Raw genomic sequence first — 23,030 nt, forward strand, 5'->3', positions numbered from 1 at the left:
CTTTTTTTTTTTTTTTTTTTTATATGTTTGGGTCGTTGATTTAAGTAAAAGTAATGGGCAGATATTTTTTATGATCAGAATATGTTTCTTCAACCAAACAATTGCTCACACTTGTTCAACCAGTTTTTACAAGGCTGAAAATTTTATTTTAGTTTTATTGTATTATCTGATCTACAGTTTGCTAATTCAAACATATTATCACTTTATTTCTTGTTGATCTATATAAGGCTACACATGGCAGCCATGTACAAGGAAATAAGTAAATCACAAGAAGTGAAGGGCAACAAATACAGTTGATGGGTGTGTTGTTAAAGCAATGCACATGGTATGGCAGGTGACATGTGAACTGAAAAGTGCAATAGGAAGGATTCGTTAGACACTGATATATTCAGAATAGTGTCCTCATTTTGGTTGTTATAGCCACAATGTTTCAGCCATTGTATCTTCTGGCCTGCCTCTGGGGCCTGTTATATTCAGTATTGTTCCCAGAATTTCAAACCAAGAGTTGTGGACTGGCAATGTGACAGTATGTAGAGAGATGAAAGTGAAGGCAATGGAGTGTATGTGTGTGGTGAGAGATTCAAGCTGGAAAGCTGGAGATGAGTTGTGAGTGAGATGATAGTATCTGTAGAAGGGTTTGGAACCAGAAACATGATATATGAGACCTGTCTTTGAGACATGAGCATGTAGTACATAGTTCTTTCTTAAATTTGTTAATATTATAGCTTTGGTGTTAAACGTCACCGAGTTGAACCTTCATTAGAAAACATTAAACATTCCCATTGGCGCAAGATATGCTGGACATGATGTGGCATGTAAAGATGAAAATTATGACATCAACTTAAAAATGTATGAAGTTCATTATGATTGACAGAAAGAAATTTGAAATCTTAACCCTTTTGTTATCATAAAAAGTTTTTGTCAGAACCTGGAGCAGTCTTAGGCGGATTGGTATCAAAAGGGTTTACAGGTCTGTTGTAATTTAAGAATTTATTGAATGACGATTGGAATGGTAAAATTAGCAGAGGCATCTGGTTCTTGATGCTTTCTGGTTACTATTTAGCACATGCTAAGTTCTGGGTTTCCTTGCTAACATGACGACCATATTGATGTGTTTTACCAAATTCATGTGTATCTTTCCTGCCGATGTACTTTGGTTTGGCTCTTTGTTGTGTTGGCTTAAACCCTAGTAACCTATGGCTGTCACCTTAGCTTAAAATTTCATTTTTTATCAAAATGCTACCATAGCCTTTGTAATAGATTTGGTGGGGTATACCAAAAACTTTACGATTGCAGGCATAGCTGTGTAGTCGAGAAGTTTTGCTTTGTAACTATGCGGTTTCAAGTTCAGTCCCACTGTGTGGTACCTTGGGCAAATGCCTCTTACTGTTATAACCTCAGCTGGACAAAGACATGTCAGTGAATTTGGTTAATGGAAACTCAAAAGAAAAAAAAAAATGTACTGTTTGTGTGTGTGTGCCCATGTGTCTCACCCTGACATTGTGTTAAATGTAAACAAATATGATGATACAATGTTGTTTGTTTGCAATCTTTCATGAGGAAATGTCCAGACTTGGGAGAAATATCACCTTGTTTTGGAAAGGTAACTAGAAGAACCATAAAAAAAAATTGTCTCAAAGAATTTTGTCTAACCCAGGGGTTCTCAACCATTTTTTTTACTATGGATCTCTTTCATTCCTATTTTACTCAGATGGACCCTCATGGCAACAAAACTCTTACATGGATCCCAGTTGAAAACCACTGGTCTAACCATGCAAGTGTGGAAAAGAAAACCTTAAAATAGTATTGGTAACAGTAGCAGCACCCATGCTGAAGCTTAGAGACAGAATGGCTTTTTGGTTTGAGGATTCATTATGTATTCTTAGTTCTATTTGCTTCAGTTGAACCTAATAGAGAGTTAGTACTAGGCCTTCTAGATTACATTAAAATACTGACTACCTTCTTCAGATCTGTTTATTATATGCTTAATGCTACAGAAAACTAGGTTAGGGGCCTGTTGTATAGACACTTCTAATTTGTGAAGAGGTTAACTAATTTGACTACACTGGAGTGTCTGTACTTTTTCAGCTTCCCCTCATTTCTTTTTAATGCTTATTTTCATTATTATGCCATATCCTAAGGTCAGTTTAGTTTTTGCTCTATGTTCTCTTGAAGTCGATATAATCAACCATACTCCTCCCTCACACACACACACACACACACACACACACACACACACACACACACACACACACACTTGTTGTGTGTTTATTCTAAGAAATCAATATTAGTGTGTCATTTGCTTCATTTTATTTTTCTCTTGTATTGATTTTTTTTTTCTTTTAGTTGTGTTGTTTGATGTTAGTCTGCGTCAGTTTATTTTTAATTGGTATCTATTAGAAGTTTAGTAGAAACCACCCTATTTTGATTACAGCATATTGAAGTTAGTCAAAGATGACTACCATGAAATTTCTTAACCCCCAAATTAGTTAAGCAACTGGAGATCTCTGAAGACTTAGCTTATTATGATAGTAAATTCTCTTAATATTGCTGTTTGAAATTTCTGTTGTTTATTTAATGTTAAATGCCAAAGCCCATGAGCTTTGGTAACCTGTGTTATGGAAAATAAAAGTAGGGGGTTTAAAAAAGCACTCCCACTAATTAAGTGCTTATATTTCTTGTGTAGACATATTTTATATAAATCCTGTTTGTTTAACTCATCAGAATGCCCTATCTAATTCAATAGATCTGGGACAAGGATGTTTATATATCTTGTCTCATGCTCTGATTAGTGAAATAATTCAAACATGCACACAAACACACTTGGACATCAAGTTTAATCTATGATAGTGAGTTAGAGTGAATTGAAATAACAACAAATAGACAGTTGTTAATATTGATAAGAGTTAGTGTGTATAATATATCTATATTTGGATCTTTCACACGTGATGATCTTGTTTTCATCCAATACTCTCCTTTGATACTCTCATCTATTCCCCTAATCATAGCACTGGATATCTGTATTCAATACACTGTCATTAGCTTTCCTCTTCAAGTCACTCTTTCTTGATGTGTATCACTGTCTTATCATTTTCTATCCATCTTTCTCTCTCCTCATTGACATATATTACTCTGTTTCCATTACTCCATCACTCTGCCCCCATGATACTGTTCATGTTTTTACTCAATCCCCTTAGCACTCAAAATGTACTTGCCATTACTCATTGTCTTCCGTCACAGCATCTTCTACCACCAAACTCTCTCTTATCTCATCTTACCCTAGTTCTCCTTCTGTTGTCACACTCTTCTATTCACCTTTTTGAAGACATTGAAAAGTAGTGAGAATATTTTTAGTCTTTTAAGGAGCAAGGCGTCCTCTATAGTTAGGGGTGCCACAATAAAATGCACCCAGTACACTGTAGAATGGTTGGCATTAAGCGGTATTAGCTCTAAATAAGAATTGACTCAAATTGTGACAACATCTCCAACTCAACAGTGTGGAAAGCAGACATACAATAGTAATGATTAGTTTAAAGCTCTAAAAGTTACATTTAGTTATCACTTTTCCCAGTGATTATGTTTGCATATATGTCCCTTTTGAAATATTCTCTTTCCCTGGTGGATAGTTGTACAAAGTAGGAGTGTAATGAATACAAGAGTTATACATGAACTACTTAAAGTTTTGTGCATGGATAATGTAGTCATCAAACTGGTGTGTATGATCTAGCAATTAATTGTTCAGGCTCAAATGATGTGACTACTCCAAGAAAATGTTAAGAAAAAGCAAATAATTCAATTCATAGAATCTAGCTTATGTCCCTTTAACTTGTTAAATAAAGAATATTGTTAATGTTGAGTGTTTACAGTTAGCACTACAGACTGCAAATTCCTGCCCACTTGGCCAGGCATGCACGGTTAGCTCAGTCATCTTCAAAACCAATGTTACTTCCATTCCATCAAATAAGCAAATCAGGAGAAAATATAATATATTGGACTGTGCAAAAGTGACTTCAGAAAGAGATATGCCAAGTACATAGACAAGAGAAGCACAAAGTTTGCTAGGTTTTTTTGGGGGGGTTTTTTTTTTACACCTTCTTAATACTTTATCTCACATGGTGCCTTTTGAGCTTTGGGCAATTGCCATATAATGCATGGTATATTATAGAAGCTCAATCAATTACTATACTATCCAAGCATGAAACTTGAAGTAGCTGATGTAAAACTCTTGTACTTATTAAATGATATTTATCTCTCACTGAATAGAATATTGTTTGCTAATCCTATAAACATTGTGTGTGTGTATTAGCCAATCAAATTCCTATTTTCACATTTTGCTTTTGTATATTTAAATTTTTAGAAGTATTTTCGTGCTTTATAAGTCTGATATTGGCATTAACAAACTAGCTGGTATAGCTAGTGGATATACTCTATAAATAACTTTCAATTGTACAACAGTTTTTGAGTGAACATTATTTTTACCAGATATATTCAAAATATTATTCTCCTGTTACAGATAACTAATTTCATGTTTATTACACTCTTCAGGTAAACGTTTGCAAAACAACTGCCTAGTTGGTGTTGCTGTGCAGTTAAGGGAAAATAATCTTAAAATTGATGTCTGTATTAGAACAAGGTTTGAATAAAATTAAATTAAAATTGAAGTCAGTATTATTATTTACTAGACTACCCGTGACGTGTTGGGTCACTGAGAAACTGAGTTTCCCAGCAATGTAGTTTTGTTTCGTGGGTTTTTTTTCCAGGTTATTTCGCATGCTTTCAACGAATGTGACATCAAAATCACATGTAAACGGCTCCCTAGAAAAGGAAAGATTTGGCTGCTATTTTTTGCATGCCCTGCTACTATGTAACAGGTATTACAGGTCCTTTATCACAAATAGCTGTTACATGGTAGCAGGGCATGCTAGAAATAGCAGTCAAATCTTTGGCGGTGAGATATGTTGAATGCACTCAAAAAATCCAATGGAGAAAAACTATTTCATACCAAGGCTACCATATTTTTAAAGTCATTTTTACTTTAAAGTATTTTTTAGATATGCCAAAAAAAAATTTTGTAATGGTACTCACTTGAAAATAATTTCTAAAAACATTAAAATATTGTCTGTTTAAAGAAAGCTAAAATATAAATACTTACTGTGCAAACAACTTAGATTTTTGAAATCACATTCACTTAAAAATATTTCTAAATGATTAAAATATTGTGTTTAACAAAAGCAAACAAACCATGCCCCGGAACTTTTCAGCTTTTCTTTTCTACCTGCACAGTTGATGCACCTTTTCTCCAAGGACATTAAACTACTCTACACAGTCATGTACAGCAATGTCCTATCACTCCTTAACCCTTTTGTTACCATATTTCTGTTTAAATATAACAAACAATTTAGTAAAATAACTTGGTTATCATTAAGCTAGTGTTAGGAACATTGTGACTAAGGCTTGGTGGAAGATTTTAATTCAGAACTTTTGTAAACAAGAGATTTGTACTACAGAGTCAAAGGTGGTTTCCGTGAGGTTGATATCAAAAGGGTCAAGCACTTCCTAGACTTATACCCCCCATTTCTATCCAGCACTAAATAACTCTTCTGCTTAACTGAACTCATCCCAACCTTTAATTGCTTTTCTTTCTCTGGAGAATTTTTACAAACAAGATAGCAGGGTTGCTATAGAAACCAAGATAGACCTAATTAGGCCACATTGAAGTGCAAATATTTACTCACTTCCCAAGATTATCCCAGAGTTGTATTGACAGCTTTGTCAGTGCTACCACCCTCATCAGACAACAGCTCAATAGGTTCATTCTTCCATTAACTCCTTTCACCTTGCCCTGGAATTTATCTCCATCATATCTGATACCTTTGCTAGTTCTATCAACTTTTCCATCTCTTTCTGCACCATTCACAATATTGACCTATCCACCACTGTCCACTATAAACATGCTGATTCTGCTCTTCCTCTCACCGCAAGCACACTAAATCTGCCATAACATTCTCTCAATTCCTCCTGTTTTACCATCTCAGCAGCATTAATTCATATTTGAAAAAGAAAAAGGGAAGAACAATGGTGTATCAAAGGTACTCTTGATCAATTGTGCCTCCTTCACTCTGTGAGGCCCAGTCCATCAACTATTTCACAGCTTTCATACCTACCCAGACACCAGATTTCATTCACCTACCATTTCAGTAAAACGCACAATCATCTGCAACTTTCAAATCCTACTCCCCCCCCCCAAAAAAAACTACTTTGTCCTTGCACCATCTCTCTTTGCCTTCAACAAAGATAAGAACTTCACCAACTTCCTAGCTAGAAGCTCCAAAGTGCCCAGCCATACGCAACCAGATACTTTTAAATGTGCTTGCCAATGTTTGCAATACCTATCCCTACACTAACAACACAACCACCATCACCGGACCTAAGTCACAATACCACATTACTTTTGCTGCACAATTTCCAACCTCATATATTGCTTCAACTACAAACTCTGTGGTGCATTTTACATTTGGGAAAATGGGTCATTGCTTTGATGACTGCAAACATACATGAAGCACACTACAATGTATGCCAAGCCGACTGTGGCCTCCCACTTCAACACAATGAACCATTCCATTATCCATTTATCAGTGTGCAGCATCTCTGCATATCATGGTTCCACATAAAGGAAATGGAAAAACACTTCATATTCAAACTCAAAACCATGCCACTAACAAGTTTAAATAAACACTTTCTGTTCCTTTACTCTCATCTTATTTCAGTAATTCCATTTTTAACCTTCAGCTTCTTCTCACCTTAATTTTTCCCTCCACCTTGCCTGCTTCTCCTCCTTTTTTCATCTCTCTCTCTTTCTCTCTCTCTCTCTCTCTCTCTCATTACTACTTCCCTGTCTACATACACAAGCTCATATCTTGGTCTCAATTGTTGCTAGTTGCTCAGATAGAGAATGTGTAAAACTGTTGTTTTTCCTCTTTTTCCTTACAACGATTTTACCCTTTAGAAGGACTAGTTGAAACATTGACTTCTCCACTGCCCATGGCAATTTCACTGTACTTTTTCTATCACTTCTACAAGTCTCTTTGGATTCCATTTCATCTTTTATGCATCATGCATTATCTATGTACACATGCACGTGTGTACACACACATTACTTCTAATGTCTTTTGTTTCTACAGCTTTTGACAAACTAATCAGTCAGTCAGCTCTATAATATTTTTGTTATTTCTGCTTAATGTTTGTGTCATTTCTGAAAGCTAAACTCTTATGAGATTCACTTTAGCTCAATATTGTCAGAGATTAAATTTGTTCTGTTTGTTTCTTCCATGTACTTTTCACCATTCTCTCCAACCATTTGAAACAGGAATGGTAGTGTACCTTGTCTTTTGCTGTCTTCAGCTAATGGCTCTATAACTAAGTATTTAAATATTGATTGAGTCTTTATTTGTTTTATCTCTTGTTAGGTTTCAGAAGTACGTCTTTTTGAAAATGGAATTGAACCAGATATTTTCATCGCTATCTGTGAATGGCCTGCTGATAGATCCAAAATATTGGTGTATGGACATAGGTGAGTTATTTGATCTTTTTTTTATTACTGGAATTCGTTCTATGGTCATGTTGATACTTTTAAAGTAGTTGGACTGGAAAATACGTATGAACATTATGCTCTAGCTACTCTCCATTCACTATTACATTGGAAAATTTCTTATAAAACACTGCTGCTATTACTAGTACTACTATTACTAATAATAATAATAATAATCTTTTCTACTATAGGCACAAGGCCTAATGTTTTGGGGGAGAGGGACTAGTCGATTACATCAACTCCAGTGTTTCACTTAATTTATCGACCCCCAATAGGATAAAAGGAAAAATCGACCTTGACGGAATTTGAACTCAGAACATAAAGCAGACACAATACCACCGAGCATTTCACCCGGCATGCTAACAATTCTGCCAGCTCACTGCCTTAAAATAATAATAATAATAATAATAATAATGGTTTCTAAAATTGGCATAATACAACATTTTGTGAGAGAGAACAATTTATTAAATCAACTCCAGTATTTTTACATTTTTATGTTTTTAGTGGGCGGGGTGTCAGAATGACAACAACAACAATAAAAAAGAGTAATCATCAAAAGCAAATGCTGATTATTGATGTATCTTGTACCCGTAAGAAAAAACATGCAGTAAAAGCTGGAAAAGTACTAATTATTAACTTTTGAAATCTGTGTAAGATGTGAACAGGATACAGTGAGGATATTATTCCAGCTGTGATTGGCTGTTTTAAACCAAGGAATGACATGTGAACAAGTTAATCTTTTTGTGACTTTATATCTTAAAATATATCACACATGCATTTCAGATTTTTTAAATAATCAAGCACTTGGAAATATTTAGTATTATTGTTGTTGTTGGCACTCCATCACTTACGACATCGAGGGTTCCAGTTGATCCGATCAACGGAACAGCCTGCTCGTGAAATTAACGTGCAAGTGGCTGAGCACTCCACAGACACGTGTACCCTTAACGTAGTTCTCGGGGATATTCAGCGTGACACAGTGTGACAAGGCTGACCCTTTGAATTACAGGCACAACAGAAACAGGAAGTAAGAGTGAGAGAAAGTTGTGGTGAAAGAGTACAGCAGGGTTCGCCACCATCTCCTGCCGGAGCCTCGTGGAGCTTTAGGTGTTTTTGCTCAATAAACACTCACAACGCCCGGTTTGGGAATCGAAACTGCGATCCTATGACTGCGAGTCCGCTGCCCTAACCACTGGGCCATTGCACCTCCACTGTTTAGTATTAAGCTGGTAACAAAAAGATTCTCACATAAAATTATGATAGGTTATATAAATTTAGATGTGAACATTTTAAGCAAGTAGTTTGTTTGTAGCATAGAACCAAGAGTAGCATCAACAGGATTAAAATGAATGAAGCACCTGAGAAAGTATGTATGTAGAATACTATGTGTGAACATGAAACAGTATTGAGAAAGACTGTCTAGAATTGTCTAAATCTCTTGCATCTACTGTGGGCTGCTACTACAAAACAATAAAAGAATTTATTGATTTAGATATTTTGGCTCAAAATTCTTTTTATGACATTTCACTGTTTACATGGATTTCCCTAGAGTTTTAATTTTAGTCTATACTATTAATTATTCTTCATTTATTTTCATGCTGATGTTTTTCAGTGTTGTTTTCACAAATTTACTTCATGTAACCATTTAATTTTGTACAGAATTTAAACCTATATTAGTGCTAAAAAAAATTCTTATGAGTTAAACCATGTTCTTCTGAGTGTGTGTGTGTGTCTCTCTCTCTCTCTCTCTCTCTCTCTCTCTCTCAAATATTTATGGTAAAATGTTTATACAATGATACTTAGTATGTTAAATTAACTTATTCATGTATGTGTTGATAGTTTTATCCCAAAGTTTCCTAAACTTTTGTTGCAAAATTCTTATAGTATTCCTCAAAAATCACAGTCTGTACCTGTATTGTATGGGCAACCCCCACCACCCTTATTTTGAGAAGATATCAGGGAGAGAATTTATTCATTTAAAAAAGAAAAAAAACATAGCTCACTTTTGAAATAGTGTTTGTTTTTTTCTTCTTTTCTCCCCCCCCCCCCCCTCCCATAATATAAATCTCTATTAAATCTTATTAAAAGACAACTCAATTCAAGAATTTGAACTTCAGGGTTATTTCACAGAGCCCATTCTAAAAAACAGCGTCTCACAAAACCCATAGCTAAAAGGAGTAGAAAGAGTTGGAAACCAACAGCAGTGTTGCCACTGTTGGTCACTTTGTCTCCGCATCCAAAGAATGAATCTTGTGTAAGAAATGCGTGGCATAGCAATAAAACTGTGGATGTTGAAGGTGGTGATGGTATTAGTGGAAGTGATTGGCATGTACTTAGAGGTTATGGTGAAATCACATAGTTGGATGTGCAAGTAAACTAAGAAAATAGCATATGTTGTTTATCTTGTAGCAGTCATTACACTGTGGCCATGCTGAGGCACTTGCCTTGAAGAATTTTTAGTTAAAGTTATGGGGGACATAAGCACACCAATACCAGCTGTCAAGTGGTAGTGGGGGGGGGCAAACAGGCACAAAGACGTACACACATAAATATGGATTGTTAAACTCTGCACATTTTTTTCCTCATAATCCTTTCTGTCGAAGAGTGTAGGCTTGAAGCATGAAAGACTTCCATTCTTCCTTAGCATTAAACTAATACACCTGCTTGTTGTTCTTAGACCTGTCTTTGTCTCTTTTTTTTTTATGTAAATTTGAACTATGTATACATACATATACATACAATAGGCTTTTTTCCATTTCCTTCTACCAAATCCACTCACAAGACTTTGGTCAGCCCAAGTTCATAGAAAAAGACACCCAGGGTGTCATGCAGTAGGACTGAACCCAGAAATATGTGGTTGGGAAGCACATAATTATTTCCAAATTAGGCATAATGACTGAAATCTGGAGAAGAGGGTTAGCTGATTTACCCAGCTCCAGTATTTGACAGATACTTTATATTTTTAACCCTGGCAGGATGAAAGGCAAAGTTGAATTTGGCAGAATTTCAGTTCAGAACATTGAGAACCAAAATAAATATTCATAGGCATTTTGTCCTACATCTGAACAATTTTGCCAGTTCACTACTCTTGGGCATATATATAGATAACGCCTACTTTGGAAGGTATCTAATGGGAAAAAAAAATAATAAGTAAGACATGAAATGAGGAGAAGTGGTCAAATCAGATCTAAGTATTTTTCACCTCAGAGAGAGATAAAACACAGGATGAAGAAGAGTGATGTTATTGCCATTCTGTACAGACCTTCAATATGTACCAGCATTGAAAAACAGAAGCTAAAGCCACAATGATGATAAAATAAGATATTCTGTAATCTTGTTTCTAGATTGATATATGGTTCTTTCAGTTGATGTGTATCATATCTGCCAGCATTATTTCTGTTACAAAAAGGTAATGAGCTGGCAAAACCTTTGAATTGGACAAAATACTTAGCAGCAGTTCTTACAACTTTACATTCTGAGTTCAAATTCCATTCAAGTCACCTTTGCATTTCATCCTTTCTGGTTCAATAAAATAACTACCAGTTGAGCTTTGTGGTTGATTGTGATCAACGAGCAGCCTTCTTCAAAATTTCAGGCCTTGGGCCTATAGTAGAATGGATTATTTCTGTTATAAAATTTTGTCAAAAGTGTACAGATACATTCCAGATTGCTATATTAAGTGAAATAGAAGTCATTATAGAGTTAACATACCTTAATTTTTAGTAAAATAGCAAAAGTTTAATGATATGTTAAGATAAATTACGAATTGGTAGGTTTCCATTTAGAAAATTGAATTTCTAAAGAACAGCTTGTATACAATAAGTTTTGTCAAAATATAACATTGTCAATGAATAATAAAGAGTTGAAGGAACAAATATAACCTTTCATTTTGTATTTGATTTATCACTGGAGAAATTGATAGAATGAAAATGGAACAAATATCAGGCTCTGATTTATCATTGAAAACTAGCTAGAAATCAAATAGATTGAGATGATGTAATATGTGACCATACTAATACAATCTCGAGGGGAAATAATTTATGTAAAACGTTAATGATATAAGAGTTATTGCAGACTCAGTGACTTGTTTTGTGGTTTGATATTTTGACTTGAATGCAATAGCAGGTGTTAGGGACTAGGAAGAATGAGCCTACTATTATCATTACATATGTTCATGTTAAATTGTCTTTATCAGGAGTTTTGTTTGTTTGTTTTTTCAACTTCAAGACAAAATGTTTATTCTGATTGTAATTATATCAATTATTTTTCAGTGCTTTTAAACTGTTTTGTTTTGAATTTTTTATGCTAATGCATAGACATTTTTGCAGTCACCCATACCTCTCCTGTGCATTTTAAACTTTATGCCATTTTCCCCTTTAAATCACACTTATTTCATTCAGTTCTCTAATCATCATTATCATTTAGCATCCATGCTCCTTGCCAGCATGGGTTGGACGGGTTGACTGCATCATGCTCTAGTGCCTGCTTTGGCATAGTTTCTATTCCTGGATGTCCTTCTTAATGCCAATCACTTTCCAGTGTTTAGTAGATGCTTTTTTTTGTGCCACAGCACTATTGAGGTCACCATACAGCTCACAAGACTACAAAGCCCAAGGTGGGGAGTATTTTATGCTGTGGATTGAGGGTACACTATTTGGGGAGTGGCAGAGCAGGTTCTTGTAGAGCTGTGCTCATATATATGACATAACCAACCCTCAGGGCAAAGTTCAGCAAGCTTCTACCTTTGTTAGTAATAAAGGTCCTCTCCGTCAGAGTGACACGCAGATTGTATGATGCTTATGTGTGAACAGCTATACTGCATGGCAGTGAAACATGGGTTGTAACTGCAGAGGACATGCAAAGGCTTGACAGAAATGAAGCTAGTATGCTTCACTGGATGTGCAATCTCAGTGTGCATGTACAACAGTGTAAGCATCTTGACAGAAAAATTGGACACAAGAGGCAGCAAATGTGGTATGCAAGACAGACAACTGTGCTGGTGTGGTCATGTGATGCATATGGATGAGGACAGTTGTGTAAAGAAGTGCCGAACTGTCAAGAAAACCTGTAGAAGGGGTAAACCCAGGAAGACATGGAACAAGGTGGTGACGCATGGTCTTCAAATATTGGGTCTCGTGGAGGCGATGACAAGTGATCGAGACCTTTGGTAATTTGTTACACTTGAGAAGACTCGTCAAGTCAAGTGAAATTGTAGTTATGGTCAGTACCAGTGACTCATATTAGGCACCCACTGCACCTTTGGAAGGGTTGGCATTAGGATGGACATCCAGCCAGAGAAACCAAGTCAAACTGGAGCCTGGTGCAGCTCTATGGCTTACCAGTTCCAGTCAAACTGTCTAATCACTGCCAGCATGGAAAACAGACACTAAATTATGATGGTGTAAACCAAAAAAAAAACAGAAGGTATGAGAGGTGAATGTATATTTGCCTCTCACATAACATCCTTAGGATTTTAGCCATTTTGCAACCTCCTTCATGTGGTTGGCATTAGGAAGGGCATCCAACCATAGGAACAATGCCAAATCAGACTGGAGTCTAGTGCAGCACCCCAGCTTGCCAACTCTGGTCACACTGTCCAACTCGTGCCAGTGTGGACAAGACATTAAATGACAATGATAATTGCATTAATATGCATGTCTGGCATCATACAATACAACTGTATATTCACAAATCGATGCAAATGAAACTAGCTTGCTCATCAGATCACCAAAATATGATGGGTACACCTAGAATGTTATGTGGTTAAATAAATATTCACCTCGTATACCTTCTGACTTTTATTGTTTATATACTCCTCATGAAATAATTTCATCAATCAGATCTTCTGGATTTCAGCTGCATGGACAGTCTATATTACACTTCTCTGTATTGGGTTACTATGTAGACTGTTCGCCAAATCTGTTGGAGGAGCTTTCTGCCATTCTCTGATTCTGTATCTTATACTACATATTGTTATACGTCTCCATAACTTAGCAGTTCAGCAAAAGAGATTGATAGAATAAGTACTAGGCTTACAAAGAATAAGTCCTGGGGTCAATTCTTTCAGATAAAGTAGGTACTCCAGCATGGCAGCAGTCAACTGACTGAAACTAGTAGAAGAATATACACACACATATATATGGATGAAAAAATGGTTTGATTCAAATTCATTGGTACTCCAAATTTCAAATGTGATGCTAGTCTTCAACATTCTGAATTTGAATGAAAGAACTTGATTGTTAAGTAGGCTGCGATTGGTTGAGGAAGGTCACATGGTGTCGTGGTTTGATGTTGGAGGTATATTGGTATATCAATGACAACAGTTAGTTGGAAAATATCGCATGGTGAACTGGAAATCGAACGCATGGTGGACAGGAAATCTGTCAGGTTTTTGGAGGGAAAGTAGGAAGGGGCGGGTGGTATGTGCAAGCATATAGTTATATATGTGGGTGTTTGGACATGTTCATATGGTTTTGTGTGTATGTCTGTATTGATGCAAGCATGCACATCTGTACATGGGCAAGCACACATGCATACTCACACTTGCATGAGTATACAAGCACATAAATTTTCCAACTAACTGTTGTTGCTGATATACCGATATACCAACATCAAACCCCGACACCGTGTGACCTTCCTTGACCAATCGCAACCCACTTAGGGTAATTACAATCAACTTCTTTCATTCAAATTCAAAATGGCTGAAGACTAGCATCAGGCTTGAGACTCGTAGTACCAACGAATTTGAATCAATAAATGTGTTGAGTGCCCTTCTTTTGTTTGTCCACTCACTCTTGTACATATGTATGTGTGTGCGTGTAATGTATGTATAGGTGCAGGCATGGTTGTGTGGTAAGATCCTTGCTTCCCAACTACATGGTTTCTGGTCAGTTCCAGTGTGTGGTGCCTGGGGCAACTGTCTTCTTCTATAGCCACAGGCCAACCAAAGCCTTGTGAGTGGATTTGGTAGATGGAAACTGTGGGTGCTTGGGGATTTAAAAGGTTAATAATTAAAAGGAGAATGGGTGGTTGTTTTTTTACTTTTTTGGTTCATTTTATTGATCAGTAAAATGGAATTGTTGCAAATGAATTAATAAAAGAAGTCTCTTTTTGTGGATAGAAGCTAATTTTAAATATATACATCTCTCTTACTGATTTTGGAAAGATTGATATTTTCGAATATACACACTGGAACAAGCAGACTATGTAATATTTTGTAGCTTGTGGCCAATAGCCCAGCAACGTAATAACTATCAGATTTTATTTGTCAGTATAGCGTTCTTATGTGTTTTGGTGGTTTGGGAAAAACACAAACAACTTCATGGTTTTAAAAAAACATGCATTTGTAAACAATAGCTTCATTGGACACCATGAATTCAAAGATCTGACAATCTTCAATGTTCTCAGTTCACTATAACATATAATAAAATAATACAAAATCATAAAAACTCCTACATAAATATGATAATATATGTCAGTGATGATACATAATAAAAATATGTGGAAGAAATATGATTATACATCATAATAAATATACGGCACGTAGCAAAACATTATGATATAACAACAATACCTAAACACAAACATAACCCATATAAAATCAATGCCAGAAAGTAGAGTTCAGCTGTGTTCTTGCTTTGGGAAATAATAGCTAAGAATCTCAGTGCAGTATCTAATGCTTGTCATCACACTAGTAGGAAGAAGACTTGTTTCGTCAATGGAAACATTTGTTGCGAGATATATTAGTGTTTTTATATACATTACTGACTGACATGACTTAATAAGAATTAAACAAATTGCAACTGAGCAATTTTGACTGTATTTATTACCTGTAAATTTGGGGAATTCACCAACTTCAGTGGATGCTCTGGGAATTTATATTTTTTATGTTGCAAAACACAATGATGTAGCCTGGTTCTTCATGCATTCTTTTTTTCATTTATCTGAGGGATTTTGTGGGATAGGGTTGTTATTGTTAATTCATATTCACATTGGTTAAATTGAATACATATTACTTATTGCAGCATATTGTTTTACAACCTGACGCCCTTTCTGTTGCTAACCCTTACCTGTTTTTCAAATGAAGGTTGTTTTTTTGGAGGGGTTTCCCCCACACATACAGCTTTGGAAATACAGAACCAGAGGATGATTTTGTTGACAGGCAACATCAACAATCATCATCATTTGTAGCTCAATACTTTCACACATTGGAATGTAAATATTTGTAATCAAACACTCTTTCTCTCTCTCTCTCTCTCTCTCTCTCTCTCTCTCTCTCACACACACACACACAACTAGTTTCCCATACATTATGTCTACCAAATTCATTCACAAAGTGTTGGTTGATTTGAGATTATAGTTGAAGACAGTTGCCTCAGGTGCCATGCAGTGAGACTGAAACCAAAACCACATAAGTTAACTACACGGCCATGCCAATGGAAAATAAATAATAGCTCTTGACTCTCAGGTTCCATAACACACTTCATTTTGAAGTGCTGTTCTCCCTCCCTGAAATGACTAATTTCTTTTTTAATCTTTAACACTATAGACTATGTTTATATGAAAGCTTACTTCCCTAATCCTTGTCCAGTTATTCTGCAGTATATTCTTTCAGTTTGCTGTAAAGCTCCCATAGTACACAACATTCAACATTGTTATTTGCTCGTCATATTCTATCACTCCTCCCCTCCACCACCACTATTCAATTTAAGAATATGTTATACTGTATTTCTTCTTCCATATTAACTGCAGTAACCTTATTCAGCTTATCTATTTGATGAGTTGACCCTCACATATAATGGGTAATGGTCTTCTTGAAATGCAATGGAAAATGAAATGGTTGATGTTACATATACTATCTCTAATGGATTCTATCACTCACTAACAGCTGAAATTCACTGTGGGTGTTGGTCGTCTGCATCAATTATTTGACTCATCAATCAATATAGTTTCCTACATTTTTACTTTTGTGTTTAGAAAACGTGTACAAAAATATAACATGGCCCGTCCCTAATGGTTTTAGCACAGTAAGGCTATACCTCTCCATCTCTAAATAATAATGTTTACTTCAAATTGAATGTATTGGTTCTTTTTAATTATTATACATCCACTTTTTCATATTCTGTTAGGTGGTGGTGGGGTGTAGTTTCATGTAAATTAGAATATTTGCCTGTGAGCTTTTAGTGCACTTTCTTATATGAAAATATTCAATTTTGCAAAAAAATCACTCTAGCATAAATTAACTTACACAAATTAGTGTGTGAAATAGATTAAGAATGAAATAGCTGAGAAACTGTTCGTGAAATACTTTGAATTTTAAGTTGAAACCATTTGGCTCTATGTGGATGATTGATGATGGTTTTAGAAAATGTGTTACAACATATTTGTCTTTTTACAAAAGCCTTAGCTTTCATTTCTATTTAAAGAATTGCTGTTAATTTCTCTGGTGTAATTCCCTTTATGTACTTTGATTGTCATAATTTAACCTACAATCTGAAATATATATACTTGGGAGTTTGTGTGTATCCATCCATGTTTGCATATGGATAGCAGAATTGGTAGAGCATCAGACTTTGTGGTGTTTATATTCTAAGTTCATATTCCCACCTCACTCTAATTTGCCTTTCATACTTCCAAAGTTAGGTGGTGCCGCCACAGCATAGCGACATTGCAATAACTGAAAGCAAAACTAAAAGGCAAGAAAGCTGTGCAAGCATGTGTGAGTTGGGTGTAGGTAATGGTTGCGTGATTAAGAAACTTGCTTCAGAACTACATGGTTTGAGGATCGTTCCCACTGAGTGGGCATTCTCAGTTTATGTCTTTGAATATAGCCAAAGATTAATCACTGTAAATAAAATTTGGCAGATGAAAACTGAAAGAAGCCTGTTTTGTGTTTGTGTTCATCTTGTTTTGACATGCACACTGATTGTAGACAAAATGTTATCATTCATGCAAATGATGTTATTTGCTTACAATTCTCCCATAAAGTATGTCTAGCTTGTTCATTGTTCAATACACTAGGGGAAATATTACCTTGCTTGGAAACCTGTAACGGTTAGCAACAGGAAGAGCATCCAACTGTAGAAAAATTTTCTACAAAGTCTTGTCTGACCTATGAAAGCATAGAAAAGTCCGTGTTAAAATGAGTATGTTGATGTATATGTGCACATTCCACTACGATTATTAGATAATTACATCTGTATAGCAATTTGCTCACTACTATTTAGTAATTTGCTTACTGTTCTAGATTAATTTTAATTTGCTTCTCTAAAGGAATTGAGAATTGGTTCACTTCTCCCTCTATTAACTTCCTCATTTTGCATATCCTTTTCCAAACTTGTTGCTGGATATTGTCGTAAAAGGCAGAAAATAAGCAAAATATTACAAGAGAAATTTTTTTAATGGTTATATATTTTATATTTTAGTTAGTGGCCGGTAGCACCATTGGTTGCAGGGTTTGAATGGGTCAGTCACTGGTTCACTGCATACCTGACATTGAGTTTACAAACAAGTGTCCAACACAGTGCAAGAGACTTCCAGCATAAAACTTTGTCCCTTACCCCTTCTAGTTTTCTTAGTGATGTTTATATCTTATGCTGACATAAATTGCTAAAAGATATGCCCAAGTCAATTTGTGTGTGTATAATCATTGCTTTCTGTCCACTTTTCCATGGTGGTATGGGTAAAATGGTGTTTTGGAGGCAGTGTTTTGTAGTCAGATGCCCTTCCTATCACCAACCTTTTTTAGTTGCTTCTTATGACATACATGTGCACAGACTCCCTATTCTAAAACCAGCTTATACATGATTAAGTTACTTACACACATGCATGCAGAAGACTTCTATTCTGTTTCTGTCTCCTAAATTCCACTCTCAGGATGTTGGGGTCAACGTGAGGTCATGGTTAAAGACACTTGCTCCTAAAGCCACACAGAATCAAACCAAAGAACACATGCTTGCATAGTTAATAATGTTTGATATAAAACATATAGAACAAGTGCACATACATAAATTGTTTGCCATTTTTTGCTTTGTCAAGTATACTAGAAATGATAATGGAAAGGCTCTGATTTCTTTCTGAGCTATAATTTTGATGATGGGATTATTTAATTATATGTTATATTAGTAACAGTAGGGGTGAGCAACATAGAGTAGAAGTTAAGCTAATAACATGCGGATTCTATAACCATATAACCCTTCTCTCTCTCTCATGAATAGCCATTGTAAGAATTAATAATTTGAATGTAATGCTTATCTCTAAGATGTTTCTATCAAACAGTTTAAGTTATTTGCCAAGAAACAAGAAATAAATACAACAGACAGAAGATCATTAGTAATGAGAGAGAGAGAGAGAGAGAGAGTACTCTCTAAGCAAAGTCACCATTTGATTTCTTGAATATCTTGTGTTTGTTACTTGTATTGGATAGATTTATATCAACAGACAATAAGATTAAATAACCAGTTTGAATTTTTCTTAGAAGCTATTATCTAATTTTTCCAATCTTATGTCAGTTTCCTCATCCTGACCTTTGGTGTCTGGCTTATTCCCAAATGTAGGAACATATACAATATCATCTTTTAAGAATTTTAGCTTAAATTTGCTTTGAGTTAAGTTATCTTTTGCTTGTTTGTTTTCTTTCTTAATTTATGCAAAAACCAGAATGTAGAAAGGCATGAGTTAAATAGTGAAAGAAAGTTCTTTTTTTAATTGTTTTTATTTGGTTTTATTATGTAACACTTTCTGTATGTAATGTATATGTATGCTCACAAATATAACATTGTAAGAATTTGAAGGTTTTTTTTTTTTCTTTGAGTTTTCTTAATGAAAACATCTGGGAAAGATTTCTAAGTTTCCTTGGTATTTATTTGATAGACACTTGTTTGAGTAATTTGAAATATTTTACTACAGGAAGAATTAAAGTATTAATAGATAAAGAGAATTATCAGAATTGCTCAGTTCTTGTATAGAAGCAATGTTACATACATCTGATAAACAAACTTTATTTCAGGAATTTATACCCGAAATTTGTGCTATTTATTATGAGTGTGATCTGATGGGGTTTAGTACTAGTTTAGTGAATATTTAGCATTCAATCCAGCCATATCTGGCCAAAATCTTCTACAAGTTTTATGTTCAAACTGGCCAGATCCTGTCTCTCAAACCTACCCCACAATGTCATTTTGAAAACATACTATCACATCATCGAAATCTCAGGTTGAAGACAATGTGAATAAACAAACATTACATTTCACACAGTAATGTGAATGCTAAAGGGCTAAGAATTGAGACTTGTAATAGTATTTATGTGGTAAGTTAACCAAGGTGAACTTCATATCCCATTAGGTTATAGCAGCAGCTGCAGCAGCACCACCACCACCACGACTCTTACAGCAGAGTTGAGTGTATTCTTTTGATATTCACAGGAAAATCAAACCTTGGCACTGCAGCCCAATGAAGTGCTTGTTAGATATATAACTCCTGTTTCCTATAAATATAAAGTGATAAAAATAGTGTATCTTTACAGCTCAACAAAGTGGGATTGGCATTATGCACTGGATAAGCCAGTCATTTGTCTGAAATCTGCTAAAATTGGAGGTGACATGAAATTTCTTTGTCCAGTTAAAAACACTAAATCTTAGTAATAAAGAAAGCAAAGGAGGATGTTCCCAGAACAAAGAGGAACAGAAGATATGAATGGGTGGAGGTAGGCTCAAGAAAATCATGTGGTGTTATGACCTACCACATTGATATAGTGGGAAATATTTCAAATTTGGCTGGTGACTTGAATGATCATAAAAAATAGATTTCTTGTTTTGAAACTGCATTTTCCAGTTAGTGTAATTTGGATAGGTAAATGTAGGGGAAAAAATTATGGAGAAGTAGAAGCTATCACTATAGGGTTTGAGATGCTAAATACTCTGGTGGTAGTCTTGAGACAAAGCCATCTTAGTGGTCAATGAAGAAACGGACAATACATTGTCAATACTAAGATATAAAACAATGACCTATAAGGTCGGCATTCTGATACTATTGCCTAGCTCAGCTGTAACCCCTCAGTGTCAGTTGGACTCAAAATCAGGAAAACAGCACTAGTAGAAAATTTTCTTTTAAAAAATATGCTTAGCTGAGCATCATCACTTATAAAGAGAGATCCTTAATATTTAAATTTTGGATACAATTGTTCTTGAGAAAATAATCATATGACAAAAGATGTTCAGGCAGAAGCCAGTTTGGCTTCATGAATGTCTGGGGAGTCTTTGTCAAAAGAATCTTTTCTTTTCTTAAGATGGTCAGATGTGATTTGAGGAAAATTTGGCTGTTATTTCTAGACTGTTGACTGACAACATAGCAGTTGCCTTGTTGTTGACTCAAGGAAAGTAATGACTGTAAGGCAATAAACATAACAGACATCAGGAAGTTTTACTGCACTGTGTGTGTGTGTGTGTGTGTGTGTGTTTAATAACAATCTACAATATTTTCTCTTTACTGACTGGAAACACTTTTTTTTTTAATGTAATATAATTTGTTCTTTCTACCTCATGGAATTGATCAATATCAGTGCTACTCTACATTTACTGGCAGCTGTCTACTAGTGTTTTCTTCTGATTTTGATTCTTTTTTCTTTTCCTTCTTTCTCATTTTGTTCTTTTTCTTCATCTATTGCTTGCTTCTTCTTCACAACCACCATGAGGATGTATATTAAATATATAGGAATTAGCATAAGCTATTCATGTGAAGGTCATAAATTCCAACTGTCCCTGCTGTTATGTTACAGCAGCAGTAAAGGAAGTCATATACCAGAGGGGACTTAACTATGTTGTTTTGTTCTGTTTTGTTTTTTTTTGTTGTTGTTTTCTTGAGTTTTGGCAAAGGTATCTCCATGTAAAACAGGTCTTTAATAAACCTTGCATGTCTAATAGAGCAACAGATAAATGTAGCATTTGGCATTGTAGAACCATAGTTGTTTCTCTCTCTCCCTGGCTAATTGATGCAAAGTCCTGGTGTGTATGCAGACATTTGTTGAAAGTGAGATGGTCATGTGGTAGTTTAATAAAGAGTTTTATTTCAAAAACACTGTTAACATTTCAGTGGAATTTCTTATGGAAATTTTGGGGTTCCCCCACCCTCTTTCTTTGTTTATTGAAATGCAATGTTATTTAGTGTAGAAATAAAATGCAAATGTTGATCAGGTGACTTAAATCTGTATAATAGTGAATCCAGTCCAAGAACGACATTTATTACTATAGAATTGTTAGTCTCGTTATTAATGATGTTCTTGCTTTCTTTTGTATTGGAGTGTAGAAAGTTGAATGAAAATATTGATCTGGCTTTTCGCACCATGCTATAGGAATGTGTTGCTATCGCTTGCTCACTAGATATATTTAAAAATCTGTTCAATATGAGCTCCATTGTCTATTTAGTGACACACTTATCAAATTAAAACAAATTTCTCATGCTCCAAACATTCTGTAGACATTCTGATATTTATTTTATTTCCGAAATAGCTTTTTCTTCTGAAACGGTGGTGGTGGGGTCTTTCTTGCTTGATTTTTTTTATTTTTCTTTATAAATTTGCTGTTTTCTGTCTTTAGTGTTCCAAGAAGTCGAGAAGAGGGCAGCCAGTGTTTCATAACTATAACTGCAGTGCCACCTCTCAATGCTTGCAAAGATTGTTATATTAGTGAATCCAATTCTTCCTGTAAGTATATTTTAATTTTTTGGAGGGGGCAGAGTAATAATAATTATCCTCATGATTGTCATCAAAAACACTTTTTTTTTCCAATTCTTACTTATGCAGTTTTTTCTTTTGTTATAAGCTTGTGTTATGTGATGTTTGCACACTCTTTGACATTAGCATATTTTATGATGGGCAGTTTTTTGGGGGGGTTTTCCGCCCTAATATTGTTTGCTCTTTCTGCCACTTTCAAATTACTTCTAATATGTAAGTGCTAAATATTACTAGTGTGGCAGACTGAGGCAACAAGAGTTATGTGGCTGCAAGAAAAGTCTGTAGTCCAATGTGTTATCTTTTCAACCACTAAGTCACTGATACCAGTTGTGAAAACTAATTATTATTGCACTGTTGATGAAAATGGTTCTTTATTTTAATTTTATTTTAATGCAAATCTTTATTTAAGCAGATAATGGAGAATAGTGTGTTAATCTTAAAATTCAAGATAAGCGTTATATAACATACATTTAATACAGCTAAGAGATTGAGACTAATAAAAATAAAGTTATTTTCCATGTTTATTTTAAAGTCTATATTCTCATACAGCTGCTCTCAGTTCATCTAATTTACCATCTTTTGATTTTAGTTTCATTTTCTGTTAAAAGAAAACCCTACATCTACAAAAAAAATGTATGTGAATATCAGTGACAGGTATCACTTTTAGTGAAGTCAGTTGAAAGGGAAATGGTCTTGGTCATGATGATATTTTAA

General features: G+C 35.0%; 1 protein-coding gene across 2 annotated transcripts in view; it reads left to right on the plus strand.

The window, feature by feature from the left end:
• Positions 1–23,030, plus strand: part of LOC106868234 (DDB1- and CUL4-associated factor 15) — a 130,816-nt gene that overhangs the window by 81,701 nt on the left and 26,085 nt on the right. For both annotated transcript variants that reach the window (XM_014913400.2, XM_052971140.1), the window contains exons 4-5: positions 7,467–7,570; positions 22,180–22,286. In XM_014913400.2, coding sequence (XP_014768886.1) covers positions 7,467–7,570; positions 22,180–22,286 — 211 coding nt within the window. The remainder of the gene's footprint in view (positions 1–7,466; positions 7,571–22,179; positions 22,287–23,030) is intronic.

Source organism: Octopus bimaculoides, chromosome 10, assembly GCF_001194135.2.
Source record: "Octopus bimaculoides isolate UCB-OBI-ISO-001 chromosome 10, ASM119413v2, whole genome shotgun sequence".
Taxonomy (NCBI): domain Eukaryota; kingdom Metazoa; phylum Mollusca; class Cephalopoda; order Octopoda; family Octopodidae; genus Octopus; species Octopus bimaculoides.